This window comes from Hippoglossus hippoglossus, chromosome 19 (genome assembly GCF_009819705.1).
Source record: "Hippoglossus hippoglossus isolate fHipHip1 chromosome 19, fHipHip1.pri, whole genome shotgun sequence".
NCBI classification, from domain to species: Eukaryota; Metazoa; Chordata; class Actinopteri; order Pleuronectiformes; family Pleuronectidae; genus Hippoglossus; species Hippoglossus hippoglossus.
This window is the reverse complement of record NC_047169.1, coordinates 17,354,394-17,375,074: the sequence shown is the minus strand read 5'-3', so window position 1 is coordinate 17,375,074 and position 20,681 is coordinate 17,354,394. Positions and strand designations below refer to the sequence as shown.

General features: G+C 42.6%; 1 protein-coding gene across 1 annotated transcript in view; it reads right to left on the bottom strand.

The window, feature by feature from the left end:
* Nucleotides 1–6,038: 6,038 nt before the first annotated feature.
* LOC117753425 (myosin-IIIa) overlaps nucleotides 6,039–20,681 on the bottom strand; it is a 41,947-nt gene continuing 27,304 nt past the window's right edge. Inside the window, exons 14-19 of the mRNA XM_034571502.1 lie at nucleotides 20,265–20,388; nucleotides 20,078–20,173; nucleotides 12,928–13,059; nucleotides 7,131–7,256; nucleotides 6,970–7,047; nucleotides 6,039–6,278 (exon numbers count right to left, since the gene is read on the bottom strand). Of these exons, the coding sequence (XP_034427393.1) occupies nucleotides 6,039–6,278; nucleotides 6,970–7,047; nucleotides 7,131–7,256; nucleotides 12,928–13,059; nucleotides 20,078–20,173; nucleotides 20,265–20,388 (796 nt within the window). The remainder of the gene's footprint in view (nucleotides 6,279–6,969; nucleotides 7,048–7,130; nucleotides 7,257–12,927; nucleotides 13,060–20,077; nucleotides 20,174–20,264; nucleotides 20,389–20,681) is intronic.

Here is a 20,681-nt window from a genome sequence, read left to right as displayed (position 1 = left end):
GGATGTGCTGTTGGAATGGGTGACGGAAGTAGAGGAAGATACAGTATATGGGGATGCTGTGGGAGACATCTTAAGACTTGGTGGTGACAATTGCTCATGTTACTCTGTTAGCATTTGTATATTGCTCCACCTTCTGGTCTCCTTGATGCATAAAGTCTACATTAAAGTAAACTCCCTGAGTTCTCTTTTCACCAGCTTACAGAAAACTTCCATAACAGAAGGCATCTGGAATGGACCATAACACAGTAGAAATGTGTATTGTGGTCAGACGAGTCAGTATTTCACGTCTTTTTTTAAAGAAATGGATGCCGTGTGCTCCGGACCAAAGATGAAAAGGAACATCCAGACTGTTACCAGCAACAAGTCCAGAAGCCAGGGTCTGTCATGGTATGGGGTTTTGTCAGTGCCCTTGGCAAAGGTAACTTACAGTTCTGTGATGGCACCATTAATGCCGAAAAGTACATAGAGATTTTGAAAAAGCAGCATATGCTGCCTTCAAGATTTTCTCTTTTTTTCCAGGGACGTCCATGCATATTTCAACAAGACAATGCAAAACCACATTCTGCACACACAAAGGCATAGCTGCGGAAGAAGAGGTGCGGTTGCTCGACTGGCCTGTGTGCAGTCCCGACTTGTCCCATATAGAGTTTGTGTCACATTTTGCGTTTCAAAATGCGACAACGGAGACCCCGTACTGTTGCACACCGTAAGACTTGTTTGCAAGAAGAATGGGACAAAATGACACATAAAACGTTTCATCACTTGGTGTCTTCAGTCCCTAAACGTCTTTTAAGTGTTGTGAAAAGGAATGGCAATATTACAAAGTGGAAAATGCCTTACTGTCCCAACGTTTTGGAAATAGGTTACAAGAATCCAAATAGATTTTTTATTTTGAAAAAACAATAGAATTCATGAGGTCAAAGATCAGATAATGTGCTTTTGTATCGTTTTCATTGTAATACAGGTAAAATATCATTTACAAATCAGTGTTTTCAGTATTAATTATAAATGCAACTTACCGTCCCAACTTTTTCTGATTTGGGGTTGTAATTAAATTATGTCTCAGGATGTTGGAAGGGACGGCGCCTTGTATTAACAAGCAGCCACTGTTGGCCAGTATCATCTACTTTCTTGTCGTGTGTTGGGGTGGCAGCTTAGGGAGCTTTGGTGCTAACCAACTGAAGAAGTTGGTAAGGGAGGCCAGCGCTGTGGTGGGGATGTGGCTGGACAATGTGGAGCCAGTAACAGATAACAAGATGAGAGGAAAGCTAAAAGCTATCAACAACCCTTCTCATTACCTCTGTACCAAACTGAAGTAGGTAAGGAGCACATTCAGCAACAGACTCATCCAGCCACTTGGCTCAAAGCACTTAGGGGGCTCCTTTGTGCCATTAGTCAGCTTACCACAGTCAAAGACTCAAAACCAAGAATCACAAGTGCCATTTGTATTTAAATGACATTGTCTCCTGTAAATCCAGAGATTTCGTCACAGCTTTTATCAACCTTCTATTCCTCTCTGGTCTCTATGCTCTCTATACCTGGCCTGGTGTCCTCGAATGTGGCTCTGAATGACAATGGCTTTCTGTCTGAAGAACTTGAAGTTCCTTCTGCAGAGGAAGCCCCTGATGTTCCTCTGGATGGTGATGGCAGCCCAGGTCTGAGTGTTGTTCCACTTCTCCTCCAGCTGCTTGTACAGAAGCTCCTTGAGGAACAGCTAACACACATATAAGTCTGACAACGTTGATATGTATAGTAAAAACTTCCAATGAAACTCATGAATAAGCAAATAGGTACCTTGGTGAGACCCAGTCTGTAGTGTTCCTCCTCTGCACCAACCATGTCCAGCAAAGCCATTGTCTGTTCTTTGTCTGACACCTCACTCAATTGCTGGGTCAACAGAACCCCATACCTGTGAAATGGATCATATGGCAAGCTCATCTTGGAAGCCCTTAAATCCCCAATGATGCAAATGATTTGAGAGTGTCAGCACCATAACACAACTTCGACAGATCATCTCTGTTCCTCCATACAAATTAATTACTTTTGTTGTGGAGGGTACTCTAAATAAAAGAAGCCTCTATGAAATAACAGATCAACTGTGGGAAACACTCTGCTTTACACTGTTGTTGCTTGCAAATGTTTATCTGAATATTCCCACAATTAGAATGAATCAGTTGTTGTGAAGTGCTGTACATCTTTAAGTAACAAGTAGTCTAATAATGATGTAGACAGGGAGGCTTTGTATATTTGCAACACCTTTCTATGAAGTAGGAGTATTGAAGCCGGATGGGAAATCCCTCTTTCCGGATGTGGATAGTCTCCAGCATCCCTCCATGCCTCAGCTGGGCTGACATATAGTCCACATCAAAGATACCTGGAAGCTGATAGAAGATATGTGAGATCCAATGCATGCATTGTTTGTCCGGGAAAATACTGTTGGTACCTGGTGTTATAATACTAGATTACATTTAAATAAATCAATTGAGGTCACCTTAACATAGTTTGGCTTCAGACAACGAATAAACGTAGTTTTGCATCTGGTTATAAAGTGAGAAAAAGCAAAGACAAAAATTACTTATCAAGAAGTTGTTTCATCTTTAGACATGCCTGCAACTGAGACCTGTTTAGTATTTAATTATCTTAAAAGGCACGACAAATGTTTGGCATATCGTATGAGTATTAACCAACAGCAATACACATGATTAACACATATTCAAGAAACATCCTCATCAGAGCCATTCAGTCATCTCACGAAATCTCTTGTAGAGCTGGTATCAGAGACGATTCACACCAAATTAATATTTTGGATATATTTGTCATGGATCTTTATATTTCCATTACATATATTTAAATAAATGACCCCAAGAAACCACAGCTGCTAAATGCATGTCGTCAAACTGTATCCCCTTCAAAGGTTTTTACTGATAGAATTCTTTGTGTGTCGGTACCTCTCCAGGCGGGTGATGAGTTCATTCAAGGACTGGAGGAAGTGTGAGGCAGCAGTAAAGTGCTGCTGTCGAAGGCCTTTCCTTCTCCAGCCAAGCTCTCTCTGCTGAATGTAATCATCGTGAACCTTCTGGAACATCTCTGACACCATCTGCTGAACACGGCCTTATGAAGTAAACATTTTTTTCTTTGTTGTGTGTTAGTGTGTTTTGGGATTCCTATGGATGTTTTTGAAATAACTGGTTTCTCATATTTAAAATCATTGTACAATGCATTTCCCTAAATATTTTTACTCTTTAGACTACTGCTAGTCATGATACCGGTAATGAATCATTTTCACTTTAAAACATTTTTTGTCTGTAGCTTGTTGATCATTTTTACTGTACAAGACTAAAGAAGGACACTATTTTCACCAAAGCAAATAAATTACTTAATAAGAATTTATTTTCACGAAAGGTTTGACTTTTTTATCTCTTAATTATCAGCAGAGAATATATAAATTGGTGACCTGTCTGACATTTCTGGACGTGCAATTTGCTTAAGTGATTTTCACTCCCATGCATGTCTTCTATGTATATTTTTCATAAATAAAATAAAAAAACTTTGTCATTATGACATCTGTTACATAGAAGTATATGTCTCCGGTGATATACTTATCACACACCTGAGATACTTGAGTAAGATATGTTGGGCCATGGTTTTTTGTGAAACCACACTTCGGCCTACATGTGCCGTCAAAGCCTGAAGCAGCATGTCCCTCCAGGACTCAGTCTCCCAGGGGCCATCAAAAACCAGAGCAAGGAACTCAGTCTCCCAGGGAGCATCAGAGGTGTGAAACCCCCCCCAGGGACACAGGTTTCAACTCCCATTGGTCACTCTGGACCCCATGACCTGTGAGGTCATCGGGCCAATATAAGGCCAGGTCTCCCCCTCTTCTGTCTCTTCTGCCTCTTCCTACAATCCTTCCACAGGAGGGAAGGCTGTCGAGCCTCTTCTCCAGCTCACATCCTCTTTTTCCATCCAACTCTTCGAGAGGAGCACAAAGGTGCAGCTTCCAGCTCATCTCACCAAGGAAACCTCCTCATACTCCAAGCTCTACCAACCCTCCTAGCAGCGATGTGATGTCCTGCAGGAAAACTTCAACCAGCAACTGAGCTACACAGCTCAACAGAATCACCAAGGCAGGAGCCACAGACTTGCAAGACGACACAAAACTGCGAACTGCACAGCAACTTCCTTTTTCCCCTTTCCACGGACGGGTAACACAACTGGGCTTAATAATTATACTAGGCTAAGCAAGACTGTTTATTCGATTCTGTGTGATGTTTATAAGTTTGATTTGTGGTGTTGTGATATTTTGGGTACAAGTTATTGAGAAAGTAATGTTAGTCTGTTATGCTCTTCACAGTCTTTCGTTGCATCCAATCTAGTAATTTTGTCTAATTTGGCACCAACACACACAGACACATGCATATCCCTTCACCTCATTATCTCTACAGGTCGTAAACATTCCAATAGGTGGGGGAAGGGTGTTATCTCTTTGGCCAGTTAGTAATTTGTGTTTTTATACTTTATTATATTCATAATAAATGTTTTCCTTTCACAAATGCTTTTTTATTAATGTTGCATAAGTGAATTTTGCCAACCTCTACACTGTCAAGAAATCCATATCCTTCAACTTAGCTAACTATCTATATGGTAATTTTGGTTATAGTTATTAATTTAATTGTTAATCAGAGTTCCAAATTTGTAGTTAGTACTTTTATGAGACTTTATTCAATAAATTGGCTATCTTTTCCCTTCCTTTGAAGGGTGGTGCCCCGAGGTAACTTTAATCAATTAAAGTTATTATTTAATATTAATAATAAAACATTAATATTTAATATTTTATTTTGATAACCAAATTTATTGAATGCCGAAAGGCACACCATTTTATGGTATCACGTTTAATGCATTATGGCACAACAGATACTAGGTACTGGACACTTACTCTCCAGAAGGTTTTTGTACCTCCAAATGGTTAAGCAGTGAATCTTAGGGTCCCTAGATGCCATCCACTCAGTTGGTGCCCAATCATCTTCATCCAAGCCCTCTGACTGCTCTTCTCAGCACTCTGGAGAAGTCTATAGCAGTTGGTTGGTCTTCCCTTGTACTCGTATCTCAAGCAGTCTTGTAGTTGATCTGGGTACAAACCCTCAGCAGCCTTCCTCAACTGGCTAGACCTTTGTTTTCCAGCCATATTGTTGAGCATTGGCCAGCTCCACATATTCACGCTCATAAGCCTCCTACACTGCATCCACCCACTGTAAGCTTGATTTAAACTTGCATGAGTGAGGCTCAGGGGAAGTGGCGAGTCTAGTTGGACCCTCACCTTCCCAAAGAATTGTTTGTGGTGTGAAGTGTGGAGGAAAGGTGTTTATGGAGGTAGCTCGTCAGAGCTCCTCCAGGTGAACCAGGGAGAGTTAGTTGGTGCAGAGGGAGAAACACACGAAACCTAAGATAGGAGGAGACTGAACAGAGCTGGGCCACGATAAAGCTATGTTCTGTTATTTGAATTTATGTTTTCTCTGTTCTCAAAATAAAAATGAATTGTTTGTCTTTGGCTGCTGTTGGGAGACCCAAACGTTGTTTGCCAAAGTGGCACCCAATGTGGGGCCCAATGTGGGCAACGTGAAGTTGGAGATGGAGCTGGCTGGAATGACAGAGGAGTTCATGGCCATGTACCGGGAGCAGGCAGATGGGAGGTGAAGACTGCTCCCGCTCCTCTTCCAGGTCCCCAGATAGTGGTGAAGGCAGCGGTGCCCGTTCCTCTTCTGGATCCCCAGGTGGCGGTGACCCCCGAATGTGTTTTTTGGCAATGGGGGGTATGTGGAGGTAGCTTGTCAGAGCACCTCCAGGTGAATCAGGGAGATTTAATTGGCACAGCTGAGGTCAGTTGGCCAATTATTCTCCCTGGATTAAAAAAGCAGCAGCAGAGCTGCCAACTCAGAGGGTGACACACATGAGACAGAGAAAGACACATGGACAGAGCTGAGGTGAGCTGCCACGATGCCATCTGAGACTACTGGACCATTTATGTTTGCCGTTCTCCTCTAATGAGGCATGTTGAAACCTGAATAGTTTGTCTCTGGTTGTTGTTGGGAGACCCCGGTGGCAGCGTCGTTTGCCACAGTGTTGACATATGTGTTCCAACTTTCCAGGGCTGTAGGACCTGGCAGGGTTAATAAGTGTTTTGGCCTTGAGTGAGGCTGGTCTTTTAGCCCACCGGGATGTCCTTTAGTGTTGTTGAAGTTGGGAATAGAAGACATGTGGGATCCTCTCCCCACTACTGGCTGAGATTCTTGGGAGATGGAAAGACATCAAGGCAGCCATGAAGGTCATGAATGTCCATATCTTCCATTGGTCTATCCAGGAGATCTTTCTTTTTTCCACTCCTTCCCATCTCACCCATTGCCCTTGCCTTGCCTGATGCTTTCATCACTCAGATCACACCAAAATGTGGTCCGAGTGATCAGATCTCAAGACTCATTGAGGAAAAATTGGGGTGCGTTCAGACCTGGGCTGAGCGCTGACCACTTGTTAACGGATCACTCAGGAAGATAATTCATACCAGGTCTGAACGGGGTCAATGTAAATCCCCTGTTCTTCCCTCCTTTTGACCCAGGTGACATTGCATTACAATGTCTGTACCAACTGATCACGCCTATATTTGCACACAGTCTGATCACTCCTCTCTCCCCACTGTTCCTGTGTCCTTCACTCTGGGACGTCTACTGTGACTGGTTTGTTATGTATTTACAATAATTAATCATCCTTAGGGTAATGGTGTTGTTATGAAGGAATGAGATTGTATGTATTAAAATTGAAACGGGTGGAGAAGAGTGACTGAAATTGTTGTCTTTTTAATTCAGGATACTTTCAGTATTTTGCCTGTTAACCAATTCCAAAAATTCTGCTTTGCTATGCTATGCTAAGCAAATGGGCCCACATTGACAACCTGTGTAAGTTTCTAGTTGTTTTCACCTTTAACTGACTCCTGGCAAAAAGTTCCACCACTTCTGTCTTGAACTGGTCATGGTTCTTATTCAGGAAATTCTGAACCTAAAACAAGAAAAGAGCATTATTTAAAGTACAATTGTTGTCACTGCATCAGCTGCAATAAATTGTTGTGCTTTTCCCGGTACCTGATAAGTGACAGCTCCAGCATAGTGATAAATAGTAAAGACTGGAAGTGGGCTTTTGGGCTTGGCATAGTGGGGGCTGTTCCCATGGTGGTAGTGGCATTTCTGGAGGAAGGTGTGGTCAGTGGCCTGAAAAATAAAAAAAATGGAAAAAAAGAAAGCCCTTTATGTTCAATCAATCAATCAATGAAATTTTATTTGCATAGCCTATATTCACAAATCACAATTTGTCTCATAGGGCTTAACAAGGTGCGACATCCTCTGCCCTTAACCTTCAACAAGAGTAAGAAAAAACTACTAAAAAACCCTTTTAAACAGTGGAAAAAACCTAGAAACCTCAGATAGATCCCTCACATGTGAGGGATCCCTCTCCCAGGACAGACAGAAGTGCGATAGATGCCACGTGTAATGGAGAATTTACAACATTGATTAGAAGAAACAGTTTGTAACATAATGGAAAGTATATGAATTGAGGAGTTATTGTCAGTTATGGTAGAGTATGTGAGTAGGCCTATTGTATATCAGCAGTCTCGTTAAAAATAATAGTCCACGATCAGCTGCCACCACGATCAGGATCCACCACCACAATCAGGTGCCACCATAATCCACAGTCCATCATCAGGATCCACCATCGTGATCCATCATCAGCTGCCACCTCGATCATTCCTCCCACCCACCCAAATCAGTATTCTGGATGTATTCATCCAGAGTACCAATTATGCAACTATAGAAGAATATACAAATCACTGTAAAATCTCACCAATTGACCTAAAATTGGAAAGACAGATCTTTTGGGTGTTTATTGTTATAAATAACATTTGGAAGAAAAGAAGAGAAAAAAAAGGAAAACCAAACACCTTTTCAATCATTTAGAAAGATCTTATTTTTAAAATAGAATATCAACTGTAACTGTAACAGTGACTACACCATAGATTCCCCCTCCAGATCCACAACCATCATGAGGCCTTTTCGGCAGCCTCCAGGATGCTCTTTGTGGCTCTTTTGCGCTGCAGTCCTTTTACTCCAGGGAGTTTCAGTGTCTTTATTAGAGAGTGGCCCTGGCACCCAACTTCAACTGGCTCTCAGCGGGTTTTTCCATTCATTGGTCCTGCATTCTGCGACAAGATCTCTGTACTTTGCCCTCTTGCATTCATTGGCTTCTTTGATCTGGTCTTCCCAGGGGACGGTAAGTTTCATCAGGACGACTTGCTTTGTAGACCGATGTTAACACCATGTTTGAGCAGAGCGACGTGGTTGCAATGTTTTTTTGGGAACTTGAGCTGCCTTCCTAGGTCGACTTTGAGCTGCTAGTCCTGTGCCGTGGCAAAAAGCACTTCTGCAGCGCTAGGCTGATAGTGTGCCTTCTCCCCAGCACTGATGAAGGTGATGGACTTTTTCGGGGCATGCTTGTTCTTGCTGCTTTGGATCGCTGTGCTGATTGTGTCTGCCAAGGACCTTAGGACCTGGTCATGGCGCCCAGCTGTATCGCCCTTCCCCCAAGGCCTTTGGACAGCAACTGAGGATGTGTTCCAATGTGCCCCTCCTCTGGCACAGTTGACATGCTGGTGTGTTGGGCATGCCCCAGCAATGCAGGTTGGCTGGACTAGGGAGAACGTCATATACTGATTGGATGAGAAACTTGATGCGCCATGCTTCGGCTTTCCAGAGCTCAGTCAAGGTAGTCTTGCGGGGTTCTGCTCCCATACAGTCCAGGCGCCTTGCTTGTACATGCCACCCATCTTGCTTCTGCGTTCTTCCTCCACCTCTGCTAGTATCTCCTCCTGCACCAGTTGATGCTTCTCCTTTCCCCGGGCTTTGTCATAGCATGGTTTGGGAAAGCTGCCCACTCCAGCCTGTCCCACCGCTACCGTGCCCACCAAGATGCTGTGCCACAGCCATGCCTCTGCTCTGTCGACAGCTTCATGTGCCTGCCACTTCCTTCCGGTCTTGACACAGATTCCTACTGAAGCCACTTTCGCATCTGTCAAGTCGCTCCTGGTTTGCTGAAGTGCGGTTGTGTCCATCAGGGATCCGTCAAAGAACTTGCCCAGGCTCTTGACCGGTTTCTCTGTCACTGTCGGAATCTGAGTCCCTCCCAGGGTAAAGCAGAACTTGTCAGCCCCTCTTCCCTTCTTCAGGACTAAAGACCTGGACTTGACTGGTTTGAAACTCATCCTTGCCTATGATATGAGTCATTTAAGCCCTTGATGGAGCCATCTACACCGAGGGACAGATGTTGTCATCACCGTTAGGTCATCCATGAATGCTCTTATGGGGGGCTGCCTAGTCACGGATTTGTACATGGGGCCTCTACATTCCACCTCCGCTGACTTGACAATCATGTTCATAACCAGGGAGAACAGTGACACTGAGATTGTGCAGCCAGTGATGAAGCCCTTCTTCAGCTGATGCCATGCAGATGATGTTGATCCTCAGGAGACTCTCAACCTGAAGTTGTTGTAATAGTCCAGGATGAGGTTCCGGATCATGTCTGGAACATGGTGTCTAATCAGTGCTGTTGCGACGAGCTTGTGTGGGATCGATCCATATGCGTTGGTTAGGTCCAGCCAGAGTGCTGCTAGGTCTCCTCTGCTTTCCCTTGCCTCCCGGATCAGTTGGGTTACCACTTGTGTATGCTCTAGGCATCCAGGTACCCCTGGGACTCCCTCCTTCTGCATTGAAGTGTCTATATATGCGTTCTTAAAGAGGAACTCAGTAAGGCGTTGGGACACAATCTTGAAAAAGATGGTACGAAACTGCTTGATGTTGCTTGAGTCCTCTTACTTCGGTATCCAAACACCCTTCGCTTGCCTCCCCTGAGCAACCACCTTTCCTCTCTGTCAGATTTCTTTTAGGATCTTCCAGAGACATACTAGGAGCCTTTGGCACTGCTTGTAGACCTTATAGGATACTCCGCTGGGGCCAGGGGCAGAACTTGCTCTTGCAGCTTTGACTGCTTCTTGGACCTCCTTCAGGGTGGGCTCCGAAGTGTTGAATCGCTTAACTAAGGATAATCGCTTAACTAAATAGTAACTATATCTTCTGTATTACTGCAATTTTGTCACATTCTGGTCCGTCCTGCATTGTTTCTATGCAACCAAGTTTTTCTAAGTGTACCCATACATGTGCCTCTCCTTTATGTCTCAAAACTTGTTCTGTGCCATGTTTTCCAGCCAACCTGGAGCTCCTACTTCCCTTGTTTGAGCTCTTTACCTGGCACCTGCTGTCTGGCCTAATCAAAGCCTGAGAAGCTTCTCTCTCTATCTGTGCAGCCAGGATCAGCAGCATTGCTATCAGCCAGCACTCTATGGTTTCTGATAAATTTAATTTACAATAAATTCGATTCGGCATAACTTGTTCCTCTATGTTGCTTCCCTTGAGCTGGGTCATAACGCAAGTTGTCATCTCAAGTATAACCTTCTCAATTTATCGTGTTATCAAGAGCTCAACTGCTGATTTTATGTCTTGACATGTGAACAGCATACCTGCTGGGGCCTGGAACTGTTTAGATGAGAGCACTAAGTCTACCCTGTTGTTCAAGTGGATAACCGGACCATTATAACTTTCCTTTTTTGAAAGGTAATACTGGCGGTTGAGACAACAACTCCCCATGTCAGGTAAATCAGTGGCTCTCTCACTAAGATAGATATTCAATGCCGTGTTTGTCATTGTACAGTGCACAACAAAATTACTGTCTCCAGTGGATCACACATATATACACACACATCAAAAACAGTGGATCACATACACACGTAAAAACAGTGTAATGTAAAAGCTATATAAATAAGTTAAAAGTCAAGAGTTAAAAATTAAATTGCACATGTTCTGTATTGCACTATATAAAATGTGTCACATGATGGCAGTGATTGCACATACTTGATTATTTCACAGTGTTGGGGACTTTTGAGCAGAATTTAGTTCTCTAATTGTACTTGAATAGAAACATTTCTGGAACCTGGAAGTGTGGGTTTTTAAAGACCTGTAGAGCCTCCCAGAGGGCAGTAGAGTAAAGAGGTGGTGACCCGGATGGGATGAGTCTCTGATTATGTTTTTGGCTCGGCTGAGACAACGTGTTTTGTAAATGTCCTTTAGTGTTGGTAACTGTGTTCCAGCGATTTGTTGTGCAGTCTTAATTACTCTTTGAAGAGCTTTCTAGTCTGCCTCAGTGGAGCTAACAAACCACACCAGCATGCCGTATGTGAGAATGCTTTGAATGGAGCAATCATAGAAGGAGAGAAGCAGCTGCTGGGACAGGTTGGCTCTTTTCAGCGTCCTGAGGAAATACAGCCGCTGCTGTGTCTTCTTCACCAGAGTCGTGATGTTTGTGGTCCATGTGAGGTCCTGGGAGATGTGCATGCCCAGGAATTTAAAGGAGGCCACAGTCTCCACTTGGTCTCCTCTGATGTGTAGGGGAGCAGGTTCCTCCTTCTGTTTCCTGAAGATGATGATCATCTCCTTTGTTTTGTAGATGTTAAGTGCCAGGTTATTGGTGGAGCACCATTCTGTTGGTTTGCAGACTTCATCCCTGTTGGCACATTCGTCACCATTGTGTATCAAGCCAACCACGGTGGTGTCGTCTGCAAATTTAATTATGTTCAGAAAGTTTACACATCTTCCGCCGCAAACTAAAAACACATCTCTTCCGACTATACCTTGAATAACATTTTTAAAACTAACAATTTAGTAGCACTTAAAATGGCACTTACTTATAGCACTTTGTAGTTTTGCTTTTTTTGAAGAAATTGTACTTTCTCTATTCTTGTTGTTCTGGGTTTGTACCCTCATGGTTGAATGCACTTATTGTAAGTCGCTTTGGATAAAAGCGTCAGCTAAATGAAATGTAATGTAATGTAATGTTGTTTGTATTGTAGGTCGGTGTGCAGTCATGTGTGTTGAGGGAGAATACCCCTGTGGGGCTCCGGTGTTGATTCTCAGGGGTGAAGAATGGTGCCTTAGCCCCCCTAATGGCTCTCTTCAGATCGGACCTGGCAGTGCTGTAGAGATCACTGTTTCCTGATCTGAAGGCTGTATTGCGTTCCAGCAGCAGAAGTTTGACATCCCTATTCATCCACAGTTTGTTGTTTGTGAAGGACCAGATGCATTTATCAACTGTACAATCAACACAGTTCTTTATGTAAAACAGGACTGTGGATGTGTAGTAAGTCAGTCCTGGAGTTGAGAGGAAGCCTCCTCAGGCCATGTCTTTATGATTCTCACACTAGGTTTGGAGTTACTTATGAGAGGTTAGTAAGCAGGCATGAGAAAGAGGGATAGATGGTCAGACAGGCCCAAGTGGGGGAGGCTGGAGACTCTGTATCCTTCCTTAGCATTGCTGTAGACATGGTCCAGTGTGTTAAGACCTCTCGTGGCACATGTCACATGTTGTTAAAAATTCCATCAGGGTAAGCATTGAGTGATTTACCGATGGTGGTTAGCAGGGCGTCCAGTGCAAGCTTGGTGTTGGCACTAGGTGGTATGTATACAGCCATAGCAATAAGGCCTGTAAACTCCCGCGGCAGATAAAAGGGCCGGCATCTTATATGATTGAGTAGATTAAGGTTTTTTAGATGATTAGAAGATGATTAGAAGATGATTAGAAGTTTATACACAGATGCGTTCACATTGAAAACATATAATATGTACATTTTATGTTTACCCAGTTGTCCCCAATAAATCTGGAAAATTTATCAAACCCATTTGTTAGAGATTTTAAACATTGAATAAGGTGAATACCCGAAGGATAATAAGAGGGATATATGTATATTTATGAATGTGTGTGTGCGTGTGTGCATATCTGTACCTGGGGGAGGCAAGTCTGCTCGTCCAATATATGCAGGATGCCTTGTGGCCTAGAGGAAATCAGCTCCAGACAGGAGTTGAAGTTCTTGAGATGCATGGAGTTCCACTGGATCTGTTCTGCACTGTACTCTTCCTATAGGACACACACAGTGATACTGCAGTGGGTGCTCTTTGGTTTAAAGAATGCTAGTTCTTGGTTTCATTGAACAGTTTACCTATTACTTAGATGAAAACACAGACTACAAGATCATTGGTTTTAGTACTACATGCCTGTAGGTGGTCTAAATTTTGACATTTAAATGTTTTCATCTGCAGGTCTAAATAGCTGTAGGTGGAACCCTCGCTGCTTACAGGAGCTGGTTGGACTACAACAGATCCAGGTTTGAAACTACTGTTGCTGAACTAATTTCTCAGTTAAAGGTTCAATAGTTGTATCTAATTTATGTGTTGTCAGATTAATATATATATATATATATTACAATCAGCTCTAAATAGTAGCTTTTAAGGTGAAATTATCAAATGTTACACTTTTGTCACTGGCAAACTGCATGTCCATCTCTCAGAAGAGCCTTATAACACCATACTTTTTCGGCAGTAAAGACATTTTCTCATTAATGTGAACCTGATCCTTTTTATTTACTCTTAATTGATATACAACTATTGAAAAGAGTGGTCAAGGTGTTGTTCAAACGCTGTAAAGACTTAAAAGCAGATGAACAAACCAAAGTCAGAACAACAACTTCACAACCTGGGAAATAGGACCTTCCAAGGAGCATGGGAGTACAGTGTAATACCAGTTGTTGATAATAAACTGTTTATGTTTGATACCGACGTTAAAAGCCCTTAGCAAAAACAAATTTAGGGTTTTGGGTTGTGAACAAGTCCAAAGTTGGATTATTTTCAGATCAGGATTTTCATGATTCAGACCAGCTCACTTACTGTAAGTTGACGATACTCATATTATTTAAATAATAAATGGTTTGCATGTCTTCCTCAAGCTTGGATTGTCCACCAGAAGCCTGGGAGTTTTAGAGCTCTGCACAGTAACTTAGCTGTTCCTACATTGCACTGTTCTGGACAAAAGATTAGTGAAGAAATTAGTGAAGAACCGCCTAAGAACCACCCTAACTCAAGAGAACCTAGAAGTGTTCCTTTTAATGGCAACAGAGAAGGAGATTCTTATGGCACTTGACAAAGATGGCGTCATTGACAAGATGGCAGAGAGCAGTGAGTTACTGTGCCGCCTACTGGTATACTAGTGATAATTACTTACTGGTTACGCTTAGTGGTTTTCTTTATGGATACCAGTGAGTGAACGTTGTAAGCTCAAACTTTTGACTTAGTTACATGGTTGTAGCTTAAGTTAAATATCAGTGTGTGTGAAATTTTTGATACTTTTAATATGCTTGATGCTTGAAAATAAAGTTAATAATTTGAGCAGGTGTATCTCATTCTCTTTATTAAAGTGTAGGCTAATTGTTTTGTGTGTCTTGCCTTGTACATTTGTGTGTTCTATGATTGCTGTATTCTTAGTGAATTTTTGAGGGTTCAACCATAGCCATAGCATACCTTGAAAACTCAGTATTTAAATACTTGTTGGTCAGTCCCATATTTATGTTTTGTAATTTGGATAATTTTCCTCTCTGATAAACAGAGTGGCCAAATGTATAACTAGTCAGGTAACTGTTACATCAACAAATAGGGTTAGCCTGCAAAATTAGATGTGAGGGTTGACAGCTATGAGTTAGAGCGCCGGCCTGGAAGGTGGGATTGGAGAACTCCCCGCCTATATAAGGACAGGTGCAGGCAATTACTTCCTCTTTTGTCTGATGCCTGGTAGATGGTGACTGCTGTGTTTGTGCAGGTAAGGGAGACTGGGAGAAAGATATGTTTATATTGTTCTGTTTGAAATCTAATGACGTGTCTTGTACATTCAGTTGGGTGGCTGTGTCTCGACCCAGATTTCTGTGACCCCATGTTTGAGAAAAGATTCAGAGTTCACCTCTCCCCTGTTTGAGCCACAGTACAAAGTCAGCCATCCATTGTCTCTGTAAAGTAGGGTCCCATTTTGAGCAGGGTTATATTTAATAGCAGCGTAAAGGCTGATCCCCTCTAATGTATTTGGTTGCAATTTGATGGCTGACCTTGTCTCCCCCTCGTTGCAGATCAAGTGCCAGATTGCTACTTTGCCTACACCAGTGTTGTCTGTATTGATTGTTTTTTTAAATATTTTATGGTGACCCTGAACCAACTGAGTGTCTCACACCTTTACTTGTTTTAGGCAGCTGGGTGACCTACGGGGAGTATTCAGGGGATGCACACCACTTTGCATGCTGTGTAGTAGGCCTGAAGGATGGTGGTCACTTGAAAAGTGTGTTGTGGTCTCGTCCTTGCAGTGTGAGTTGCAGTGGTAGTAATCAGTGTGCTCACGTGGTGGTGTCTATAGGGGTTTGCGATAGAATCTCCCCCTGGTAAGTACGCTGCCTACATAATGGTTGCCGCTATTTAGGTTAAAGTGTGTAACAGCAGCAGCAGATGTGTGTCAGTGTATTTTATTTATTAATGACATCACTGCTGTCCCATAAAATCGCTCTTCACCTCCACCTCACTAACAAACACTTCGAAGTCAATGTCAGAAAGTTTTGCTTCCTCTTCTCATCGATTGATGCCGTGACTCTGTCATGACAGCTGCTATCATTTCTTCGGTGGAAACCCATTGGTCATCAGGATAATTTAATATTCATGAGGTGCTTTGCATTGACCATTTATGGTTGAAAGTGGGCATGTAGAGGGCGGAGTATGAGGCAGATCCAAGTACAAACGTTTCCAGGTGGACTGTGATTTATAAAGTGAACATTGTGTTCAGGTGTGCGTGCACACGGTTTCATAAATCGGAATTTTATTTTCCGTATGCCATTTCCGGCTTTTGTGTGCACGTACACGTTTAGTATGAATCCCACGCACTGTTTTATAAATGAGACCCCTGGTGCTTTGCGTGAAAAGGGTGGCCTGGAATGGAGTCAAATTCCCGGCCTGAATTATTGTCCCAGTCTGCCCCTGCCTTCCACATCTGTTCCAATTGTTCTTTGAGCCACTTCTAGATCTTCTTGTGCTCCTACTTACTGATGTTACTGTCAGTGGAGATTGCAACATCTATCACTCCTGCCATCTTCTAGTCCTTGTCAAGCACCACTATGTCTGGTTGGTTAGCCGTAGATTTGTTTGTTTTTTCATTCAATGAGAATTCACGCATTCAACACACAATTAGAACCAAGGAGATTGCATTTTGTTTAGCACTCATTCTAACACCTTCCTCAAGGACACCAAAGATAGCAATCTGACGGGATTGGACCAGAGTACAGTCCTATATCTTTCATAAAAAATTGAACTAGAATGGCACTCAGTAGGGAATATACCTCTGCCAAGGGCCAACAGCAGACATGAATCTATGGGTCACATGTGCAGCTGCCCAGGGTGGCATCATGCCGGGGTGGCACAAGGTGGTCGCAAAAAAGATGATTTTCTATTTTCTATTTCATCATGTCACCGTGTGTCAGTTTACCTTGTCAGAGTAGGCATTCTATTTCCAGTTAGTGAGCAGCAGGCAGCGAAGCTGAGGTCTCTCACACACTCAGAAGGAGATGGGGACGGTGGCCGGTTGACCTCAGGTCTCCCCACAGGAAAAGACGTCTACTTCTGAAATATTTGGGAGCACCCTCGACCACTGGCCAGGATGAGGAGCCATCCACCTCCTCAGCCACACAGGCATCACCAATATTGTCTGAGCCTGAGGATGAAGACCCATTTGGTTCCACATAGAGGACCATTCATGCAGAGGACAGTCTTATGATAATGGGGACAATATGAGAGGCAAAAACAAAGGTGTTGGAGCCAGACTTCTGGAAATTAATCCACAAGCTCTGTTTGTGCCATGCAGGGCTCACGGATTGAACCTGGTTGTAGCAACCTAACTCAAAATACACCAGCACTTCCTGCTGGCGTCTCAGCTTTTTAGCTCTGTCTCTGTGTGACTGTTCATGAGTGTCTCTCAGCATGGGTCTCCGTCTCCGTCTTTTTTAGGCAGCTCGGCTGCTCTGCTTTTGTATCAGAGGATCAATCAGCTAACAGCTCTAACCTGCGCTGATTGATCCTATGGTCCTGGTGATGGTGCTCTCCCTGCTACCTCCAAAACCACGGCAAAGAAAAGTTTTGCTAATCGTATGTTTTAATTCAACAGCATGACCGTTGCCATATTGCCATGAAAAAGGACGTTTCACTAACATGACTTTACATTGTCCACAAGATTTAACATGTTTAATGACCTTGTGACCACATTTACATTCCAAATTCAACATAATCATTGCACCATCTACTGGCAACAGGATGCACGCCTCAACAGGATGTGACACTTATCTCCTTCATTCACTGTGCAAACGCATAACGCAATACCAAGATGTGTCAACCAACCTCTTGCATTTTGGTCATCTTTCCTGTCATATGGGTTTACAGCTTGGCCCCAAGCTTTTGGTCCAGTCCAGATGCTAGGGCTAGCGTGTCATTATTCCACTGCCACTAAGAAAAAAAGTGCTTGACGAGCTCCACTATGGACACTGTGGTGTGGTGCGAATGAAAGAAATCATATGCAGCTATATCTGGTGGCCAGGACTTGATACAGCTATAGAGGAGAAAGCAAAGTCATGTTCAGCCTACCAGAAATTGAGAAACCTCCCACAGCTGGCTCAATTACATCCGTGGGACTGGCCTGAAGCACCATGGCAATGAGTCCTCATGTTTTTTAGTTGTAGTCGGTGCTCATAGCTAATGGCCTGAGGTTGCTGTCATGAAAAAAACCTCCTCAGAGAGAACCATCGAAGAGCTAAGGTTGATTTTCAGCTGTTATGGTCTACCGCAACAGCTCGTTAGTGATAACGGCCCACAACTAGTGTATGAAGAGTTCAATACACTTAATGGAAAAGAACAGTATTCAACATATCAAGTCTGCGCCAATACCCCATATCACTTGGCTAAAAATGGGCTCTCTGAAAGATTTGACAAACCAAGCAAGCTCGCCAGTCTTTACAATGCACGGCACCTCAGTGCTTTTCTGTTGTTTTCTGTTGCACCTCAGTGCTTTTCTGCCTCCCACCTTGGCTCTACTGAAGAGACAACTTCACACTGGTCTTGACTAGAGGTGTGGAAATTTCTTGATTCTTAGATGCATCGCGATGCAGACGTGGACAACGCTGCATCAAGGCAGTGACAGAACATAATCGATTCATGTTTTCTGCTATGTTCATTCTTTTAACCATGTCCTGCAGCTGCATAATTATAACCACCGCTGCTTGAGAACTAGGACAGACGCACATTAAATGTCTGGTCGTCCTGTACTGTGTCAGCGTCACCTGTCAGAGTCTGCTTCCTCTTCACTCCCCCACTGACCTTTGCTCACCTTACACTTTGACAATAAAGACCAACACGAATCAGAAATTATTAAGACACGTACAGTACTTGACATTTAATTAGTGTTTGATTCGCTCTAGAGTTTATGAGACATGTTCAAACCTGCTACACACAACATGAGACGTAACGTGATGCGAACAACCAGGACATCAGGGTTAAAGGGAATGATTCCGGATTCATCATCAAATACCATCAATTAATACCTAAATATATGTGATTGTCAGTTTGTGTGTGAAGAGCGACAGAGACGAGCAGACATACACACACTCACACACACTCCTGCAAACAGAAGAGAAGTTCTTCCGGTAGATTATGACGCAACACAGATCTCCAGTTAAGCCAATTTTTGTTTAGGGAGGCTGTAACAATGGGGTCACTCAAAAGCAGCTCTATGTGCATTTGATTCACTCGGCATGACTGTTTTGCAGTGGTCTCTGCATCACTAAATACAATTTTAAAACGTCTAATTGCAACAATATCCCCTGCCTGCAATAGTGTTCGGACAATTATTAAGCAGACCTACATCTCCACTTTGGAGTTAATGGTATGGTTGAGATATTGTACTTGGTTCTACCTCTTCTTCACCACCACCTGCTGTGGATTCAAAACTACACTAAACTACTAAGTGTTTCACACTCGCAATGCACAATTTTGCATTTAACAAAGCACATATTTGTATCACATATATACTTTGAGACTGTAACTAGCATTCATACCTCATCACCATCAACTTCTAGCACTTGTTTTGTACCTTTACTAAGCAGCAAGCTTTTTTTTCCTTTTTTTATATTTGCTTAGTTTGGCTTATGTGCATTGGGCTTGTAAAGCTTTTCTTTTTTAACTCTGGTTTTCATCTCCCCCTATGAGGTTTCTATTCTCAATCCTGACTTTCTAATTTCTCTTTCTTACTCACATCACACACATCCATCAGCTTACATCTGGGTGTACAGTTAAGTGAGCCTACTGCAAAATGCTGATGTGTGATTATTCATTTATAAAGTTATTGTCTTAAGTGACCCTGTAACCGGCCATTGCAGCCAAACAACCAGCCCAGCCCACCAGGAATCTTCTCCTGATAAACCAGGTCATAAATAATCACTTTGGCCGGTGAGTCATTAAAAGTAATGTTGTTATTGAAGGTATATTATAAATCAAGTGGTTGCTTGTTTTATATACATTAAATTAGTTTTTCACTTTCTAATAAGCCATCAACAGTAATACATGTTAATAGGTTATCAATAAAGGGTAATAGGTCTGACATTAACTAACCCATCAACTAACCCATAAATTCTGCAATTCAAAGCTTCATTTTCTTATTTAGTAACGTTTCAGCATTTTTGAGAACAGGCTTATTTACATTCATTCAAAGTGTTAGCAAATTCAATCCTATATGTATATTTTATTATATGGCTGGATTCAGGATGTGGTTACTACACTAACCCATCAACACCACAGTGGTAAATGTTTTTGGTCAGGTTGCATCACAAAATTGTTCAGGAAGTAAACAATTAATAGAAGGAGATTTACTTCATGTTTTTTTAAACTCTCAACCCAAAAGCAGTTGTATTATGAGCAGCTTAACTGATCTACATCAGTAATGTTTTTAGTAATAATCCATTTACAAGGTCTGCCTTATTTAAGAAGGTCCCAGACGGTCAGTTGATCATTCATCTAGCCTTTATCCAACTTACCTGCTCCTGAGAGATCACTGCCTTGTTGACAAAGTGCTGCAGCTGCTCATTGGCAAAGTTGATACACAGCTGCTCGAAGCTGTTAACTCCCAAGTCCTACAGAATAACAGAGAATCTGTGATGTTACATCCAACACCACAAGATATTCTTTACTTTATGTCTCCAGATGTCAGTCCAGGATACTAACCTCAAACCCATAAATGTCCAGAACCCCCACTGTGCTGTCCATCTTTGAGGGACTCAGCCAGTCATTGATCTGCTCCAACAACCAGTCAAACAAAACCAAATACAAGGCTTTGGCAATGGCATCTCTATAAGAGAGGGAAAGAGAGAGGAGGCATATGCACCTTTCAAGTTTAAAGGTACAAACTCAAGTTAAAACTTTGATTCACAATAATTTCAAGGCTGCTCCAGCAGTTTTACACAACATCAATTCAATTGTCTTGGGTAGTACTACTGTCTGAAGATATAACCCTGAAGATGTCAGTGATATTGACAAGCAAACATTTAAATTATAATAACCAAATAAATCTGCAACCAGCATTAAACAGGCCTGGGGTGGTTGCAGGATGCTGATTGATGTACTTCAGCAACCACTGTGACA